Below are 17,361 nucleotides of genomic sequence, written 5' to 3'. Positions count from 1 at the left end.
GTCAAATGTTGGACAATCCAGGTGTGGAAAGCTCTTTAGAAACTTACCAGAAAGACTCAGCTGTAATCACTGCCAAAGGAGATTCTAACATGTATTGACTCAGGTGGTTGAATATTTATCTAATCAAAATGTTTAATTTTTAACAAATGTTAGAATTTTTTCTTCTACTTTGACAGAGTATTTTGTGTAGATCTACACTAACAAAATGTGGGAAAAGTCAAGGTTTGTCGTATGACATTTCTTAGAAATAAAATGCATGACAAAGCTATACTTTTTTCCCCATTCTTATTTATTGGATGTTACCTAAGAGACATTGACAGTTTGTAAAAGCTGCATAACATTGTGCTCCAATTCTCATTCATGGTTATATTTCCATGGTTACATGTCCAAGACAAAAGATAAAGTAATCATAATACACAATCTAGTATTCCACAAAATACAAACAGGATTTTTAGCATACAATATATTGCAAGATTTTCAACATGTTCCAAATTATGTAAGATGGGAGAACATTAATACTTTGGCCTCTTCGGTTTCTCCCTGAAATAAGAAGTAAAATGAATATAGAGCTGTGGGAATTTAACATTTAGCATCATAATTGACAATCTACCATTTATGTTTGAGAATATTTTAGGCAGCATCTTGCATGATGCAGTATTTCTGGAGTGGAGAGATGAGGCAGTTGTACTTGAGATGTTTTCCTCCTTTCGGAGTGTGAGCAAAATGCAGGTCACTACCGCACAGTGAGCGGCTCTGACAAGTCTCTCAGATACCACCACCAACTTCCTATCCAATACTGTCTGCTCTCAGTCCGCTCCCACCACCATCTGTCTGCTCTCAGTCCTCTCCCACCACCATCTTACCGTCTGTCTGCTCTCAGTCCTCTCCCACCACCATCTTACTGTCTGTCTGCTCTCAGTCCTCTCCCACCACCATCTTACTGTCTGTCTGCTCTCAGTCCTCTCCCACCACCATCTTACTGTCTGTCTGCTCTCCGTCCTCCCCCCCCACCATCTGTCTGCTCTCAGTCCTCTCCCACCACCATCTTACTGTCTGTCTGCTCTCAGTCCTCTCCCACCACCATCTTACTGTCTGTCTGCTCTCAGTCCTCTCCCACCACCATCTTACTGTCTGTCTGCTCTCAGTCCTCTCCCACCACCATCTTACCATCTGTCTGCTCTCAGTCCTCTCCCACCACCATCTTACTGTCTGTCTGCTCTCAGTCCTCTCCCACCACCATCTTACTCTGTCTGCTCTCAGTCCTCTCCCACCACCATCTTACCATCTGTCTGCTCTCAGTCCTCTCCCACCACCATCTTACTGTCTGTCTGCTCTCAGTCCTCTCCCACCACCATCTGTCTGCTCTCAGTCCTCTCCCACCACCATCTGTCTGCTCTCAGTCCTCTCCCACCACCATCTGTCTGCTCTCAGTCCTCTCCCACCACCATCTGTCTGCTCTCAGTCCTCTCCCACCACCATCTTACTGTCTGTCTGCTCTCAGTCCTCTCCCACCACCATCTTACTGTCTGTCTGCTCTCAGTCCTCTCCCACCACCATCTTACCATCTGTCTGCTCTCAGTCCTCTCCCACCACCATCTTACTGTCTGTCTGCTCTCAGTCCTCTCCCACCACCATCTGTCTGCTCTCAGTCCTCTCCCACCACCATCTTACTGTCTGTCTGCTCTCAGTCCTCTCCCACCACCATCTGTCTGCTCTCAGTCCTCTCCCACCACCATCTTACTGTCTGTCTGCTCTCAGTCCTCTCCCACCACCATCTTACTGTCTGTCTGCTCTCAGTCCTCTCCCACCACCATCTTACTGTCTGTCTGCTCTCAGTCCTCTCCCACCACCATCTTACTGTCTGTCTGCTCTCAGTCCTCTCCCACCACCATCTTACTGTCTGTCTGCTCTCAGTCCTCTCCCACCACCATCTTACTGTCTGTCTGCTCTCAGTCCTCTCCCACCACCATCTGTCTGCTCTCAGTCCTCTCCCACCACCATCTTACTGTCTGTCTGCTGTCCTCTCCCATCTGTCTGCTCTCAGTCCTCTCCCACCACCATCTGTCTGCTCTCAGTCCTCTCCCACCACCATCTGTCTGCTCTCAGTCCTCTCCCACCACCATCTTACTGTCTGTCTGCTCTCAGTCCTCTCCCACCACCATCTTACTGTCTGTCTGCTCTCAGTCCTCTCCCACCACCATCTTACTGTCTGTCTGCTCTCAGTCCTCTCCCACCACCATCTTACTGTCTGTCTGCTCTCAGTCCTCTCCCACCACCATCTTACCGTCTGTCTGCTCTGTCCGCTCCCACCACCATCTTACTGTCTGTCTGCTCTCAGTCCTCTCCCACCACCATCTTACTGTCTGTCTGCTCTCAGTCCTCTCCCACCACCATCTTACCGTCTGTCTGCTCTCAGTCCTCTCCCACCACCATCTTACCGTCTGTCTGCTCTCAGTCCTCTCCCACCACCATCTTACTGTCTGTCTGCTCTCAGTCCTCTCCCACCACCATCTTACTCTGTCTGTCTGTCCGCTCCCACCACCATCTTACTGTCTGTCTGCTCTCAGTCCTCTCCCACCACCATCTTACTGTCTGTCTGCTCTCAGTCCTCTCCCACCACCATCTTCTGCTCTCAGTCCTCTCCCACCACCATCTTACTGTCTGTCTGCTCTCAGTCCTCTCCCACCACCATCTTACCGTCTGTCTGCTCTCAGTCCTCTCCCACCACCATCTTACTGTCTGTCTGCTCTGTCCTCTCCCACCACCATCTTACTGTCTGTCTGCTCTGTCTGCTCTGCTCTCAGTCCTCTCCCACCACCATCTTACTGTCTGTCTGCTCTCAGTCCTCTCCCACCACCATCTTACTGTCTGTCTGCTCAGTCCTCTCCCACCACCATCTTACTGTCTGTCTGCTCTCAGTCCTCTCCCACCACCATCTTACTGTCTGTCTGTCTGCTCTCAGTCCTCTCCCACCACCATCTTACTGTCTGTCTGCTCTCAGTCCTCTCCCACCACCATCTTACTGTCTGTCTGCTCTCAGTCCTCTCCCACCACCATCTTACCATCTGTCTGCTCTGTCTGCTCTGCTCTGAGTCCTCTCCCACCACCATCTTACTGTCTGTCTGCTCTCAGTCCTCTCCCACCACCATCTTACTGTCTGTCTGCTCTCAGTCCTCTCCCACCACCATCTTACTGTCTGTCTGCTCTCAGTCCTCTCCCACCACCATCTTACTGTCTGTCTGCTCTCAGTCCTCTCCCACCACCATCTTACTGTCTGTCTGCTCTCAGTCCTCTCCCACCACCATCTTACTGTCTGTCTGCTCTCAGTCCTCTCCCACCACCATCTTACTGTCTGTCTGCTCTCAGTCCTCTCCCACCACCATCTTACTGTCTGTCTGCTCTCAGTCCTCTCCCACCACCATCTTACTGTCTGTCTGCTCTCAGTCCTCTCCCACCACCATCTTACCGTCTGTCTGCTCTCAGTCCTCTCCCACCACCATCTTACTGTCTGTCTGCTCTCAGTCCTCTCCCACCACCATCTTACTGTCTGTCTGCTCTCAGTCCTCTCCCACCACCATCTTACTGTCTGTCTGCTCTCAGTCCTCTCCCACCACCATCTTACTGTCTGTCTGCTCTGAGTCCTCTCCCACCACCATCTTACTGTCTGTCTGCTCTCAGTCCTCTCCCACCACCATCTTACTGTCTGTCTGCTCTCAGTCCTCTCCCACCACCATCTTACTGTCTGTCTGCTCTCAGTCCTCTCCCACCACCATCTTACTGTCTGTCTCTGTCCTCTCCCACCACCATCTTACTGTCTGTCTGCCTCAGTCCTCTCCCACCATCTTACTGTCTGTCTGCTCTCAGTCCTCTCCCACCACCATCTTACTGTCTGTCTGCTCTGTCCGCTCCCACACCATCTTACTGTCTGTCTGCTCTCAGTCCTCTCCCACCACCATCTTACCGTCTGTCTGCTCTCAGTCCTCTCCCACCACCATCTTACTGTCTGTCTGCTCTCCTCTCCTACCACCATCTGTCTGCTCTCCCACCACCATCTTACCGTCTGTCTGCTCTCAGTCCTCTCCCACCACCATCTTACTGTCTGTCTGCTCTCAGTCCTCTCCCACCACCATCTTAGTCCTGCTCCAGTCCTCTCCCACCACCATCTTACTGTCTGTCTGTCTGCTCTCAGTCCTCTCCCACCACCATCTTACTGTCTGTCTGCTCTCAGTCCTCTCCCACCACCATCTTACTGTCTGTCTGCTCTCAGTCCTCTCCCACCACCATCTTACCGTCTGTCTGCTCTCAGTCCTCTCCCACCACCATCTTACCGTCTGTCTGCTCTCAGTCCTCTCCCACCACCATCTTACCGCCTGTCTGTCTGCTCTCAGTCCTCTCCCACCACCATCTTACTCTGTCTGTCTGCTCTCAGTCCTCTCCCACCACCATCTTACTGTCTGTCTGCTCTCAGTCCTCTCCCCACCATCTTACATCTTACTGTCTGTCTGTCCTCTCCACCACCATCTTACCGTCCTCTCCCCTCTCCCACCACCATCTTACTGTCTGTCTGCTCTCAGTCCTCTCCCACCACCATCTTACTGTCTGTCTGCTCTCAGTCCTCTCCCACCACCATCCATCTGCTCTCAGTCCTCCCACCACCATCTTACTGTCTGCTCTCAGTCCTCTCCCACCACCATCTTACTGTCTGTCTGCTCTCAGTCCTCTCCCACCACCATCTTACTGTCTGTCTGCTCTCAGTCCTCTCCCACCACCATCTTACTGTCTGTCTGCTCTCAGTCCTCTCCCACCACCATCTTACTCTGTCTGTCTGCTCTCAGTCCTCTCCCACCACCATCTTACTGTCTGTCTGTCTGCCTCTCCTACCACCATCTTACCGTCCTCTCCTCTCCCACCACCATCTTCTGTCTCTCAGTCCTCTCCTACCACCATCAGTCTCTCCCACCACCATCTTACTGTCTGTCTGCTCTCAGTCCTCTCCCACCACCATCTTACTGTCTGTCTGCTCTCAGTCCTCTCCCCACCACCATCTTACTGTCTGTCTGCTCTCAGTCCTCTCCCACCACCATCTTACTGTCTGTCTGCTCTCAGTCCTCTCTTACTGTCTGTCTGCTCTCAGTCCACCATCTTACTGTCTGTCTGCTCTCAGTCCTCTCCCACCACCATCTTACTGTCTGTCTGCTCTCAGTCCTCTCCCACCACCATGTCTGTCTGCTCTCAGTCCTCTCCCACCACCATCTTACTGTCTGTCTGTCCTCCTCCCACCACCATCTTACTGTCTGTCTGTCTGCTCTCAGTCCTCTCCCCACCACCATCTTACTGTCTGTCTGCTCTCAGTCCTCTCTGCTCTCAGTCTCTCCCACCACCATCTTACTGTCTGTCTGCTCTCAGTCTGTCTCTTACTGTCTGTCTGCTCTCAGTCCTCTCCCACCACCATCTTACCGTCTGTCTGCTCTCAGTCCTCTCCCACCACCATCTTACTGTCTGCTCTGTCCTCTCCCACCACCATCTTACTGTCTGCTCTCAGTCCTCTCCCACCACCATCTTACTGTCTGTCTGCTCTCAGTCCTCTCCCACCACCATCTTACTGTCTGTCTGCTCTCAGTCCTCTCCCACCACCATCTTACTGTCTGTCTGCTCTCAGTCCTCTCCCACCACCATCTTACTGTCTGTCTGCTCTGTCCGCTCCCACCACCATCTTACTGTCTGTCTGCTCTCAGTCCTCTCCCACCACCATCTTACTGTCTGTCTGCTCTCAGTCCTCTCCCACCACCATCTTACTGTCTGTCTGCTCTCAGTCCTCTCCCACCACCATCTTACTGTCTGTCTGCTCTCAGTCCTCTCCCACCACCATCTTACTGTCTGTCTGCTCTCAGTCCTCTCCCACCACCATCTTACTGTCTGTCTGCTCTCAGTCCTCTCCCACCACCATCTTACTGTCTGTCTGCTCTCAGTCCTCTCCCACCACCATCTTACTGTCTGTCTGCTCTCAGTCCTCTCCCACCACCATCTTACTGTCTGTCTGCTCTCAGTCCTCTCCCACCACCATCTGTCTGCTCTCAGTCCTCTCCCACCACCATCTTACTGTCTGTCTGCTCTGAGTCATGTACACTAACTGTAGGATGTCAGAAGGAAAACAGACTGAAGGAAATGTACTCACCCATCTGCCTCAGCCTTCTTCCTCTTCTCAATGATCTGTGACGGACAAAACACATGATTAATGAAACAACCTTTCCTGGTTTATGTCTCAGTATACCCTGATAACTGTCACAACCCTGTTAACAGAGCCATTAAACCGTCCACTCACAACCCCGTTAACTTCACTAGGGTAAGGGGCAGCATTTACAATTTTGGATGAAAAGCGTGCCCAAATTAAACTGCCTGCATAGGATATGCATATAATTAGTAGATTTGGATAGAAAACTCTAAAGTTCCCAAAACTGTTAAAATAATGTCTGTGTATAACAAAGCTGATATGGCAAGTGAAAACCTGAGGGAAATCCATCCAGGAAGTGGGAAATCTGAGGTTTGTAGTTTTAAGTGATTTCCCATCCAATATACTGTCTATGGGGTCAGAAGATTGAAGATTTATGATAATTGTTTGACATGTTTCTATAAACTATTGGAACCATTTTGACTTTTTGTCTGGACTTAGTGCCCGCGCATTGTGCATTTGGATTACTGGACTAAACGCGAACAAAAAGGAGGTATTTGGACATAAAGATTAACTTTATCAAACAAAACAAACATTTGTTATCTAACATGGAGACCTGGGAGTGCCATCAGATGAAGATCAAAGGTAAGTGATTCATTTTAATGCTATTTCTGACTTGAGCCCTCTCCTTGGCTGGAAAATGGATGTATGGTTTTCTGTGACAAGGCGCTGACCTAACATAATCGCATGGTGTGCTTTCGCAGTAAAGCCTTTTTAAAATCTGACACTGTGGTTGGATTTACAAGACGCGCTTTTGGATTTCTTTACCAAATGCCCTAACAAAAGGAGCCATTTGTACATAAATGATAAACATTATCGAACAAAACAAACATTTACTGTGGAACTGCGATTCCTGGGAGTGCATTCTGATGAAGATCAAAGGTAAGTGAATATTTATAATGCTATTTCAGACTAATGTCGACGACCCAATATGGCGGATATCTTTTTGGCTGCTTTGTTGTCTGAACGCTAGACTCAGATTGCATGGTTTGCTTTTTCCGTAAAGTTTTTTTTAAATCTGACACAGCGGTTGCATTAAGGAGAAGTATATCTCTAATTCCATTTCTAACAGTTGTATTTTCATCAACATTTATAATGAGTATTTCTGTAAATAGATGTGGCTCTCTGCACAATCACCGCATGTTTTAGAACTACTGAACGTAACGCGCCAATGTAAAATTGGATTTTCATAAATATGCACTTTACCGAACAAAACATACATGTATTGGGTAACATGACGTCCTATGAGTGTCATCTGATGAAGATCAAAGGTTAGTGATTAATTTTACCTCTGTGCTTTTTGTGACTCCTCTCTTTGGCTGGAAAAATGGCTGTGTTTTTCTGTGAGTTGGTGGTAAACTAACAATCGTTTGTGGTGCTTTCGCTGTAAAGCATTTTTGAAATCAGACACTGTGGCTGGATTAACGAGAAGTATATCTTTAAAATACTTGAATACTTAAGGAATTTTAATTATGAGATTTGTTGTTTAGAATTTGGCGCCCTGCATCTTCACTGGCGAGGTGGGACGCTACCGTCCCACATATCCCAGAGAGGTTGGCACAGCCATTAAACCATCCACTCACAACCCTTTTAACAGAGCCATTAAAACATTCCACTCACAGCACTGATCTTCTTCCACTGCCTGTCCAGCTCTGCCTTCTCATTGGTCTCCTTGAAGCGGCGAGTCTTCCTCCCCTCAGACATCTTGATACCATACTGGAAAGCAGCCCTGAAAGGACAAACACAGTTAGTCTGCAATTAATTACTTGGCCCGATTTAAAAGCCTTTCATAGAAATGCCAAGGAATCCAATGATGTGTCTATCGCTGTGTGCTATAATAAACGTATGAAACAAGGGATTCCAGGTTCATTGTTGAGACAAAGCGCTAAGATAACCTACTTTGGCAAAGCCTCCTTGTTGTTCATGTATTCACTGTATTCATCCTGAGTGTCAAAGTCCCAGCGACCCAGAGGACCCTTCTTGTTACCCTATAGAGGTCAGAGACAAAAACGGAGGTCAAAAGTATGTCTAGAAAGACATGATGGCAGACTATCAACCCAAAGGTCTATCTAGGAGGGGACTAAGGATTAAAAGATGAAGCACCAACCTGGTCCATCTTGGTGTAGTCCACCTCTTCATCACTGTCCACAGCCAAGTCGTCCATACTGAGAACAGAGAGAGAGAACGCCCATATCACACAGGTCCAACCACTACAGCAAATGACCTGGTATATTAAGCCCAGTGTCCACCCTACTTAAGTACAGTGATGTGACGGATGAATCGGGGGACTCACGTAGCTGGGTAACACTCAGCATAGCTGTTGGACATGCCAAAGAAGTCTCCGAGCTTCTCCTCTTTACGGCCACGCGACCCAGCAGTAGCTCGCAGTTAAGGAGGCCAGTGGACAAAACATGTCCCCTCTATCCAGTCTAAATACTGGGAATGAAGACATATGTCCCCTCTATCCAGTCTAAATACTGAGAATGAAGACATATGTCCCCTCTATCCAGTCTAAATACTGGGAATGAAGACATATGTCCCCTCTATCCAGTCTAAATACTGGGAATGAAGGCATATGTCCCCTCTATCCAGTCTAAACACTGGGAATGAAGGCATATGTCCCCTCTATCCAGTCTAAATACTGGGAATGAAGACATATGCCCCCTCTATCCAGTCTAAATACTGAGAATGAAGACATATGTCCCCTCTATCCAGTCTAAATACTGGGAATGAAGGCATATGTCCCCTCTATCCAGTCTAAATACTGGGAATGAAGACATATGTCCCCTCTATCCAGTCTAAACACTGGGAATGAAGACATATGTCCCCTCTATCCAGTCTAAATACTGAGAATGAAGACATATGTCCCCTCTATCCAGTCGAAATACTGGGAATGAAGACATATGTCCCCTCTATCCAGTCTAAATACTGAGAATGAAGACATATGTCCCCTCTATCTAGTCTAAATACTGGGAATGAAGACATATGTCCCCTCTATCCAGTCTAAATACTGAGAATGAAGACATATGTCCCCTCTATCCAGTCTAAATACTGGGAATGAAGACATATGTCCCCTCTATCCAGTCTAAATACTGGGAATGAAGACATATGTCCCCTCTATCCAGTCTAAATACTGAGAATGAAGACATATGTCCCCTCTATCCAGTCTAAATACTGGGAATGAAGGCATATGTCCCCTCTATCCAGTCTAAATACTGGGAATGAAGGCATATGTCCCCTCTATCCAGTCTAAATACTGGGAATGAAGACATATGTCCCCTCTATCCAGTCTAAATACTGGGAATGAAGACATATGTCCCCTCTATCCAGTCTAAATACTGGGAATGAAGACATTGTCAAGTCTAGATGTGTAAGCCAAGATAATGTGGCTCTCTGGCCCAAACAGTGAAAAGGATATGTTTCTCCTGGCCACTGGGGAGTTGCTGCAAACTTCTCATTGATCAGCTTGATCTGGTCCTTCACTGATCCTGGACCTGTATGGTCCGAAGAGGATAGACAGGCCAGAGGTCAGAATGTGTAATTGGGTTGAATGGGGATCAATAATACATTTTAAAAAGAGCATGTTATTCGTATGATATGGTTGATGAATTACCTGTCTCAGTCTCCACGGTCTCATCGTCATCTGCTCTGGGCTTCTCGAAGTAGCTGTGGCGTCTCTTTTCTTCCTCCTTGTCTCTTTCTCTCTCCCTCTCCCGCTCCCTCTCTCTGTCCCTCTCCCGGTCCCTCTCTTTCTCCCGGTAGCGTTCCTTCTCCTTGTCCCGGATGGCCTTGGAGGTAGATGGGGCGTAGTCCCCGATGTCATCAAAGATGCTGTTAGGATGAAGAAAGGAATGGTTCAAGTTCAATGGGAACAACAGATCTTCAAAGGAACAGAAAGTGTTTAAATGAAAACCGCCTTTATGGAGAGCCACAACACTGACCTTACGTCTGCCTCTGGTCCTGGAACTTTCTTCTCATCAATTTTCACCCCTGTAAGAAGAAACCACTGGAAATCACTTAATTGTGAACTGTAGATAAACAAACGGATGCCATGAAAAAAGGGGTAGGTATCAGTATCCAGTTGTGAACCAATCAAAGTCATTAAGGCCAACCTCCTTTTTCCTTCTTCTTCATCTTCTTGTTGCGGGTCCCTTGTCGCAGGTAGGACAGGATCTGGGTCAGCTTGCTGATGACAATGTCGTTGGTGGTGAGAGTTGTCTGAGCCTGAAGAGAGAAATGTTATGCATACCTCTACATAAACCATGACTGTAATAGACATATGTTATTGTGGTCTGCAGTGCAGTCGGACCTCCATGGTGGGGCAGTCGGCCTTGCTGCGGATCAGTGTGGTGGGGATGTCTGTGTCTGCGTACTCATCCTCCAGGTCCACTACGTATGCCATACGGCCGGGCAGGAACAGCTCATTCCTCTCAAACTGGCGGCCCTTGAACATGATCCGGTAGATATTCCTTCCTGAGGGTGAAGCAGAGAAACAGTCAACACCACCAACCAACTGGAGTGATTTACCTTTACATGGGCTCAAATTCCAGTAGATAAGGACTATTATTTACCTAGACGTGTCTTGAACTCTATTTTCTCCTCTGGTTCAATCTCTTTCCTGGAGGAAAGAATACAGGTTCATTTCTCTGGAATGAGGACACTGGAGAGCTCGTTCAGGAAAAAAAAATAACGTTCTATGCTATGAGAAAATAATGAAGAGTGGGGAAAATATGAATACACATACTTGACTTCCTTTGTTACTTTTTCAATCATATCTTCCTCCTCCTTCTCCTTGCTGGTGATCTCAGCACGTACCTGCAAGTAGACAAGCATGATATCCATGTCAACTATTTCCTGTAGGTCGACACAGTCCCTTGCTTGTTCCATTATATGGCACAGCAGAGGATGTTTTCTTCACCTCTGGGTCTACACTGCAGGAGTGATAGAACAGGGTGACCTACTTGGTATTTTCACTCTTTTCAGCGAGGGAGGGAGCAATGACAGTGTGTCCCATTGGAACAGCCAAGGAATTAGCATCCCTTAGCGTTAGCATACTTCAAACCAGATATCTTCTACAATATAGATGGCATTCTACAACTACTACATGACTGTTACTGATCATCTGAGCTCAAGCATCTTCAGACTCGTTCATTTTAGGTTAAAATGCTATTCTTTTACCCCCCTTTTTTCTAAAACGTGACTCAAGTTTTATTGACAGGTCCAGGTTAAACATGTAGATAGGGGAAACAGTAAGAGGGATAAAGCTCAGGAAGTGAGTGGTGGAAAGGGAATCAAACCACTGCCCTTAGGGGCATTTTGGTCAGGGGCATTTTGGTCAGGGGGCAGCAGAACTACCACTAGACCAGCTACCTGGAACTTGAAACGCTATTCTATACCAAGAATCTGGGCAGGCAGCTTCTGTTTATTGATGAACCCTAGCATCATGAAAAGGACAATAGACTGACCTTCTGCAAAAGGGCAAAATCCAACCCTTTCACCAAGTGAGTGTGTTCCATGTCACCACCCAAGAACTTAGACTCTTGGATCATCTGCCGTCTCTTCTCAGCTGCTGAATTATCCCTGTCGACACAATACATCACCATGGACATTCATACAGAACACGTCCATACACCACCACTCCCGGTGGGGAGTAGACAGTAGCATTATGGGAAACTCACGCCTCGGCTGTGGGCCCCACTGCTCTGTAATTGGCTGTTGTGCTGATGAGCTCTGTCTCCTCGTAGTCCTTGTTGACGCCATCACGACGCTCCCGGGCACGGTCACGGTACTTCTCAGCTAACTCCCGCTCCCTCTCCACTTCCTGCTGACGCAGCTTGGCGTAATAACTGATAGGGGTAGCAGAGGGCAGTGAGTGACCGCTGAGAGACCTCAGGCAGTGTGACAACAAACATTCCGTTTAATCAAATTATAAGAGACAGTTATTATAGGCTCTGCCACCCTTAAAGAATCACCTTTTCTTCTTCCGTCTACGGGCTGCAGGATCATCCTCTTCGCTGTAGTCCCGGGGCATCCTGTAAAAAAGCTCATTCAGTTCTAGAAGTGTTGATTCAAAAGACTGTGTACTCGGACTTAATCCCCAAATCTGCCATTTCATTAATATATTTGTGATCCAACAGACTACTCTATGGCACTGTAAATCCATCACTCACTCATGATGTCTGGAGGATTTGGAGGATGGGGGAGCTGACGAGGGCGTGGCACGAGGGGTCATCAAAAGTTTACGGAAGTCCTCATTTGTCAGCTTGGACCTGAAAAAAAAGGTGAGGGGAGGGTTAAGTCGCACAGTATGTGTAGTCTAAGGTAGTCTTGGAAGACTTTCAGACCATTCGTACTCGTCCAAAATGTACAGCGAACCAATCAAAACATCTCAGACATATTCAATAAGTGTCATCACACTGGGTCCTCTGTTCTCATGACCCAAAGGTTGATGTGGTGACCAAATGTGTTGTCATGCAAATACTGTAAACGGAAACAAAAGCCTCACTTACTGAAGTGCTGACCGGTGGTCCTCCACCTCATGCCCATCCGGAGCCAGAGGGTTGGAGAACGACTCCGCTGTAAAATAAATAAGTTAGTACCTGCGGACGCCATTTTCCCGGGGAGAACTGGCAACTGTGCCAATTGGAGCGCGCTTCACTTCGACTGCATCGAATGAGGTTCACTTGTACTAAATAATTAATACGTGGTTGACGCCACTGCAGTAAAACACCAATTAGCTAAGAGTTCACAAATGGCTATCAAAATAGACATATTGAGCAGTTATACATATAAAAAGAGGTAATTGAGAGGTTACTTTTTCTTTGCACGATGGCCAAACAGTGGCTACTCAGACAGGCTATTTAACAGTAGCTAGTTAGCTAGTTACCCATCATAGCTTGCTAACTAACAAACACCCCTAGCTAGTTCGTTACGGTTGTCTATTGAGTCTGGAAATATGAATCCATATAGCTATATACATTGCTAATGCAACGTGTAAACGTAATATTCAGTAACGTTAGCTGCACAGACAAATGGTGAAAGTTATCAGTAGCGAACATCAGCTATCTTTGTTAGTTGGCTAGCTAGCTGACGTTAGCTCACACAATGCCAAATAAATTTAACTTACTCTCTCGTTCTCCTCGTTCTCGTTCCGGCATGCTGAAAGAAGTTGGTCTCAATCAAGTAAAACAAAAAGTTTGCGATCAACTATTGCTAAATTTATAACCTAGCTATGTTGTTGATGGTGATGTGTGCTGTGAAAACGGAAATGACAGTCAACATTCGATTGGTATGGTCTTGATTTGCGGCGCAAATGTTACGTCACCTTAAACGTGGAATGTAATTGGGTGAATTCTCGAATTAAGCAAAGCTTCTTGAATGTGATTTGTTGATATGGAGAGTGGGTGGGTTCAGCAACATTCATCTAAACCTGGTGAACCATCATGGCCGCTTCCGTAGTAAGAGGTATTGGCTCTAACCTTGCTAAAAACCTTCGAGAGATTCGTCTACATTTGTGCCAGACATCACCTGCGAGTCAAGGAGCAAGGTAATTGTATTAATTTGACAACAGTCATATTTTCGTGAAATCGAAACAGTTAGCTCTGTCCTCATAGCTAGCACAATATACTGCCAGGCATGCTACATGTAAACATACAGTAGTTAGCGAACAATCGCAATTTAATATAGAATAAACTCATCTGAAATAATTTGTAGATCATGCATATGTATCTAACTACAGCTCTACAACATCGTTTCTATTATAATCTTAATATTCAACATTTACTATTAATATAAATAGAAAACCCTTGTTTATTAGCTAGCTATTTCAGTGTTATGAACTCGTATAGTAAAACATATTGTAAAAGTTATTTAACTTGATTATTTATTATTCCATGTTCTCCAGGGATTTTGTGGAACAGCACTATGTGGAACTGAAGAAGGCAAACCCCACATTCCCCATCCTCATCAGGGAGTGCTCAGGTGTTCAGCCTAAGCTTTGGGCAAGATCTGGTGAGAGCATTGTTTCAGTAGCTAGGCGACTCACATTCAAGTCAAATGCAATGTTTATGGCCATGCATTCATTTGGTTCGTTCATGTACCTGTATTGCAGATTTTGGTAAGGAGAGCAGTGTGGCCCTTGACAACATGAATGCTGACCAAGTGGCTAAGGTGCTGGAGACAGTTGTGACATCATAAGCATGATCAGCTCCCCCGAGGACACCTTTCCAACTGAGATGGAGTGTGGATTGTAAAGGACTTGTATCACATAAATCTCTATTGCTGTTCTAATAAATCTGAGGACTAACTTGTGACATTCTGCTGCATTGATATGTTTGTTAATGGTTTGTGTTCATATGAAATACATTCTATTCATAGGCATGTGCATATATTGTTAAATCTATTGTTAAAAATTTAAAAAGATACTGTCAAACTCACAAAGGCTAGCACTGTTCAATGCTCCCAATTATGGTCTGAGAGAATTGACCGGCCAGTCAGCTTTGGACTGAAAGGTTCATACACAAGTGGCTGGCAACAATATGATTTTATATTCATGCTATAGATATTCACTTTTTCATAAGCTATTATGAATAAAGAAACCAGATTAAGAGATTAAACCATTTTTTATTGATAATGAACAATCAGAAAATGACAAATGGAAGAAAAGTTTGTTTTCACAAGAATGTGACACAAATACTGGTTTGTAAACATTCAGCAAATTCTCTGAGTCAGTCAGATCAGCTATCCTCCTCTGGTCCCTCAGAACCTTCCTCTGCATAGGTGTATGGGTCTAACATAAGTGCTAAAACACAAGGCTATGGGCTCAGCAATAGGATTCGTGAGGTGCATAGTACAGTATTTGGAGTGACATTTGCTACAAGTGTTCCCCATTTTGAGTCCTAACAATCCCTTACCTTACACACAATTATGTGGAAGTGTTCACAGCTTAAAGAACAGAAATGAAAACCCACAACATGCAAGAGTACTACACCCTATAACATTATCAAGACAGCAATGCTAGACCAAGGACATATTAATACCTAATGATTGTTTTATCATTGGTTAGGACTTGGCAAATACACTGACGATGGGTTCACGTTCCATCAGGCTGTGCAAATGTGTTAGTTTCTGTGTCCTGTTTGTTCAACATTTCAAATAGAATGGTATGATTATTTTGCCTTTTTCATGTCAATACATGCCTGGTTTAGCAAGCTTATAGAATATATGGTTAAAACATAGATTGTGTTGATAGTAACACAATACAGATGTTCCCCTAAAATACATGTGTAGAACCTTAAGTACATGTACAGGCCAGAACTCCAGTTTCCCCTTCTTTTGGTTGAAACCTCAGGCACCAGTGTGATCGAGGTGGTCTTCTGATTGACGTTGGCAGCTCCACTTCATTCCCTGGAGAAGATATCCACCATCTCCTGCAAAGTAACATTAGATTTGAGAAATGATGTAAGTCATTTTGGGCTCTGGGAAAATGACAGAATATATGATGATGTATATGTACCTGACATTTCACCATTGGATTATTTTTTCTTGGAGGACTTATTTTTCTTAAGAAAAAGAAAAAAGGAAATATCAGTGCCATTATAACTATTTTATGCATCCAAATAACACAATTTGCATAATTCATCATTTTCTATTGATATGCACCTATGCCCCAGATAGTGTTTCTGTCCCATACCTTAGTCACTTCTGTGTTAGGCAAAGGTCCTGTTGAGGCTTTTACTGGTGTTTTCCATGCAGTTTTAATTTTCTCCTTTTTCTCGGTCAGCTTGTTTTTCTCTGTAGAACCCAATCATAATGGAAACACACAACAAATTAACTTAATACTTAGAGAAGCAACCTTTCTTGTTTGTCCCGCATTGCACTTACTCTTTTTGCTTGTTGGGGTCTCTGGTGTAAGGCTCGGTTCAGGAGTTGAAATTGCAGAGTCTTTCACAGTGTTTTCAGCTTCAGCAGCCTTCTTCTTTTTCTTCTTTGTTTCAATGCCTGGAGTTGTATTTTCCTTCACAGCGCTCCCTTTCTCTGCGACTTTCTTCTTCTTCTTCTTTGTTTCAATGCCTGGAGTTGTATTTTCCTTCACAGCGCTCCCTTTCTCTGCGACTTTCTTCTTTTTCTTCTTTGTTTCAATGCCTGGAGTTGTATTTTCCTTCACAGCGCTCCCTTTCTCTGCGACTTTCTTCTTTTTCTTCTTTGTTTCAATGCCTGGAGTTGTATTTTCCTTCACAGCGCTCCCTTTCTCTGCGACTTTCTTCTTCTTCTTCTTCTTGGGAGTCTCTAGCTCCTCCGGCTCAGGGGTGGGAGGAAGAGGCCTCTTAGCAGCTGTGGTCTTTGGAGTTGGTGGTGTCAGGTTGGATGTTGTGTTTTTCTTGCTCTTTTTAATTTTTTTATTTTTTGGGACGAAGTCTGTTTTTTCGTCCTCTTCCGGTGACTCCCTCTCGGCCTTCGCACCTCTTTTCTTCGCCCTCTTTCTTTTCCTTTTCACGAGTGACTTTGCTGACAGAACAAGAGTGGTGGAGCCAGACTCTGAAGCCGGGGTGGTATCCACCTTGGAATCGTCTGTAAAACGGAGAAAATCAATGTAACAGAAATGTTGACTATAGATGATGGTTACAGGTTACATTCAGTTATTTAGCAGGTAATACAAAGCAACCCCTAGCCCTACCCTTTGCCTAGTAGTGGTTAAGGGTTGTTTATGGTCCAGGTATAATTATCATTAGCTTTCTCTTGTGCCTCTTTCTCTCAGGGCTCTCCAATTCTGTTCCTGAATAGCTAATGTCCTGTAGGTTTTAACTCCAACCCTGTTCCTGGAGATCTACCCTCCTGTAGGTTTTAACTCCAACCCTGTTCCTGGAGATCTACCCTCCTGTAGGTTTTAACTCCAAACCTGTTCCTGGAGATCTACCCTCCTGTAGTTTTTAACTCCAAACCTGTTCCTGGAGATCTACCCTCCTGTAGTTTTTAACTCCAACCCTGTTCCTGGAGATCTACCCTCCTGTAGTTTTTAACTCCAACCCTGTTCCTGGAGATCTACCCTCCTGTAGGTTTTAACTCCAACACTGTTCCTGGAGATCTACCCTCCAGGAGGTTTTAACTCCAACTCCAGTTGTAACTAACATGAT

The 17,361-nt window shown here is 45.6% G+C and overlaps 2 protein-coding genes across 2 annotated transcripts; one reads left to right on the top strand and one right to left on the bottom strand.

The window, feature by feature from the left end:
• Window positions 1-268: 268 nt before the first annotated feature.
• Window positions 269-13,527, bottom strand: ik (IK cytokine). The gene is made up of 19 exons (XM_052520714.1): window positions 13,356-13,527; window positions 12,739-12,805; window positions 12,400-12,498; window positions 12,202-12,261; window positions 11,908-12,075; window positions 11,695-11,809; window positions 10,974-11,044; window positions 10,801-10,847; window positions 10,539-10,702; window positions 10,342-10,453; window positions 10,171-10,219; window positions 9,843-10,060; window positions 9,650-9,723; window positions 8,523-8,608; window positions 8,337-8,394; window positions 8,129-8,217; window positions 7,850-7,958; window positions 6,176-6,210; window positions 269-540 (listed from the first exon to the last, which is right to left on the bottom strand). Exons 1-19 carry the CDS (start codon window positions 13,384-13,386, stop codon window positions 513-515), a joined length of 1,680 nt encoding a protein of 559 aa, XP_052376674.1. The 5' UTR covers window positions 13,387-13,527; the 3' UTR covers window positions 269-512.
• An 84-nt stretch (window positions 13,528-13,611) lies between these two features.
• ndufa2 (NADH:ubiquinone oxidoreductase subunit A2) lies at window positions 13,612-14,837 on the top strand. Its single transcript, XM_035771671.2, has 3 exons — window positions 13,612-13,775; window positions 14,133-14,239; window positions 14,340-14,837. Exons 1-3 carry the CDS (start codon window positions 13,672-13,674, stop codon window positions 14,423-14,425), a joined length of 297 nt encoding a protein of 98 aa, XP_035627564.1. The 5' UTR covers window positions 13,612-13,671; the 3' UTR covers window positions 14,426-14,837.
• The last annotated feature ends 2,524 nt before the right edge of the window (window positions 14,838-17,361 follow it).

The sequence above is a fragment of the Oncorhynchus keta genome, chromosome 6, assembly GCF_023373465.1.
Source record: "Oncorhynchus keta strain PuntledgeMale-10-30-2019 chromosome 6, Oket_V2, whole genome shotgun sequence".
Lineage (NCBI taxonomy): Eukaryota > Metazoa > Chordata > Actinopteri > Salmoniformes > Salmonidae > Oncorhynchus > Oncorhynchus keta.
This window is presented reverse-complemented; position numbering and strand designations above follow the sequence as displayed.

Coding starts and splice junctions, on each gene's coding strand:
- ik (XM_052520714.1), bottom strand. CDS start 13,386: ATGCCGGAACGAGAACGAGGAGAACGAGAGA. Junction 10,454..10,538: donor CCGACTGCCCCACCATGGAG/GTCCGACTGCAC, acceptor TTCTCTCTTCAG/GCTCAGACAACTCTCACCAC. Junction 8,609..9,649: donor CTCCCCAGTGGCCAGGAGAA/ACATATCCTTTT, acceptor TAACTGCGAGCT/ACTGCTGGGTCGCGTGGCCG.
- ndufa2 (XM_035771671.2), top strand. CDS start 13,672: ATGGCCGCTTCCGTAGTAAGAGGTATTGGCTCTAACCTTGCTAAAAAC. Junction 13,776..14,132: donor CCTGCGAGTCAAGGAGCAAG/GTAATTGTATTA, acceptor CATGTTCTCCAG/GGATTTTGTGGAACAGCACT. Junction 14,240..14,339: donor TAAGCTTTGGGCAAGATCTG/GTGAGAGCATTG, acceptor CCTGTATTGCAG/ATTTTGGTAAGGAGAGCAGT.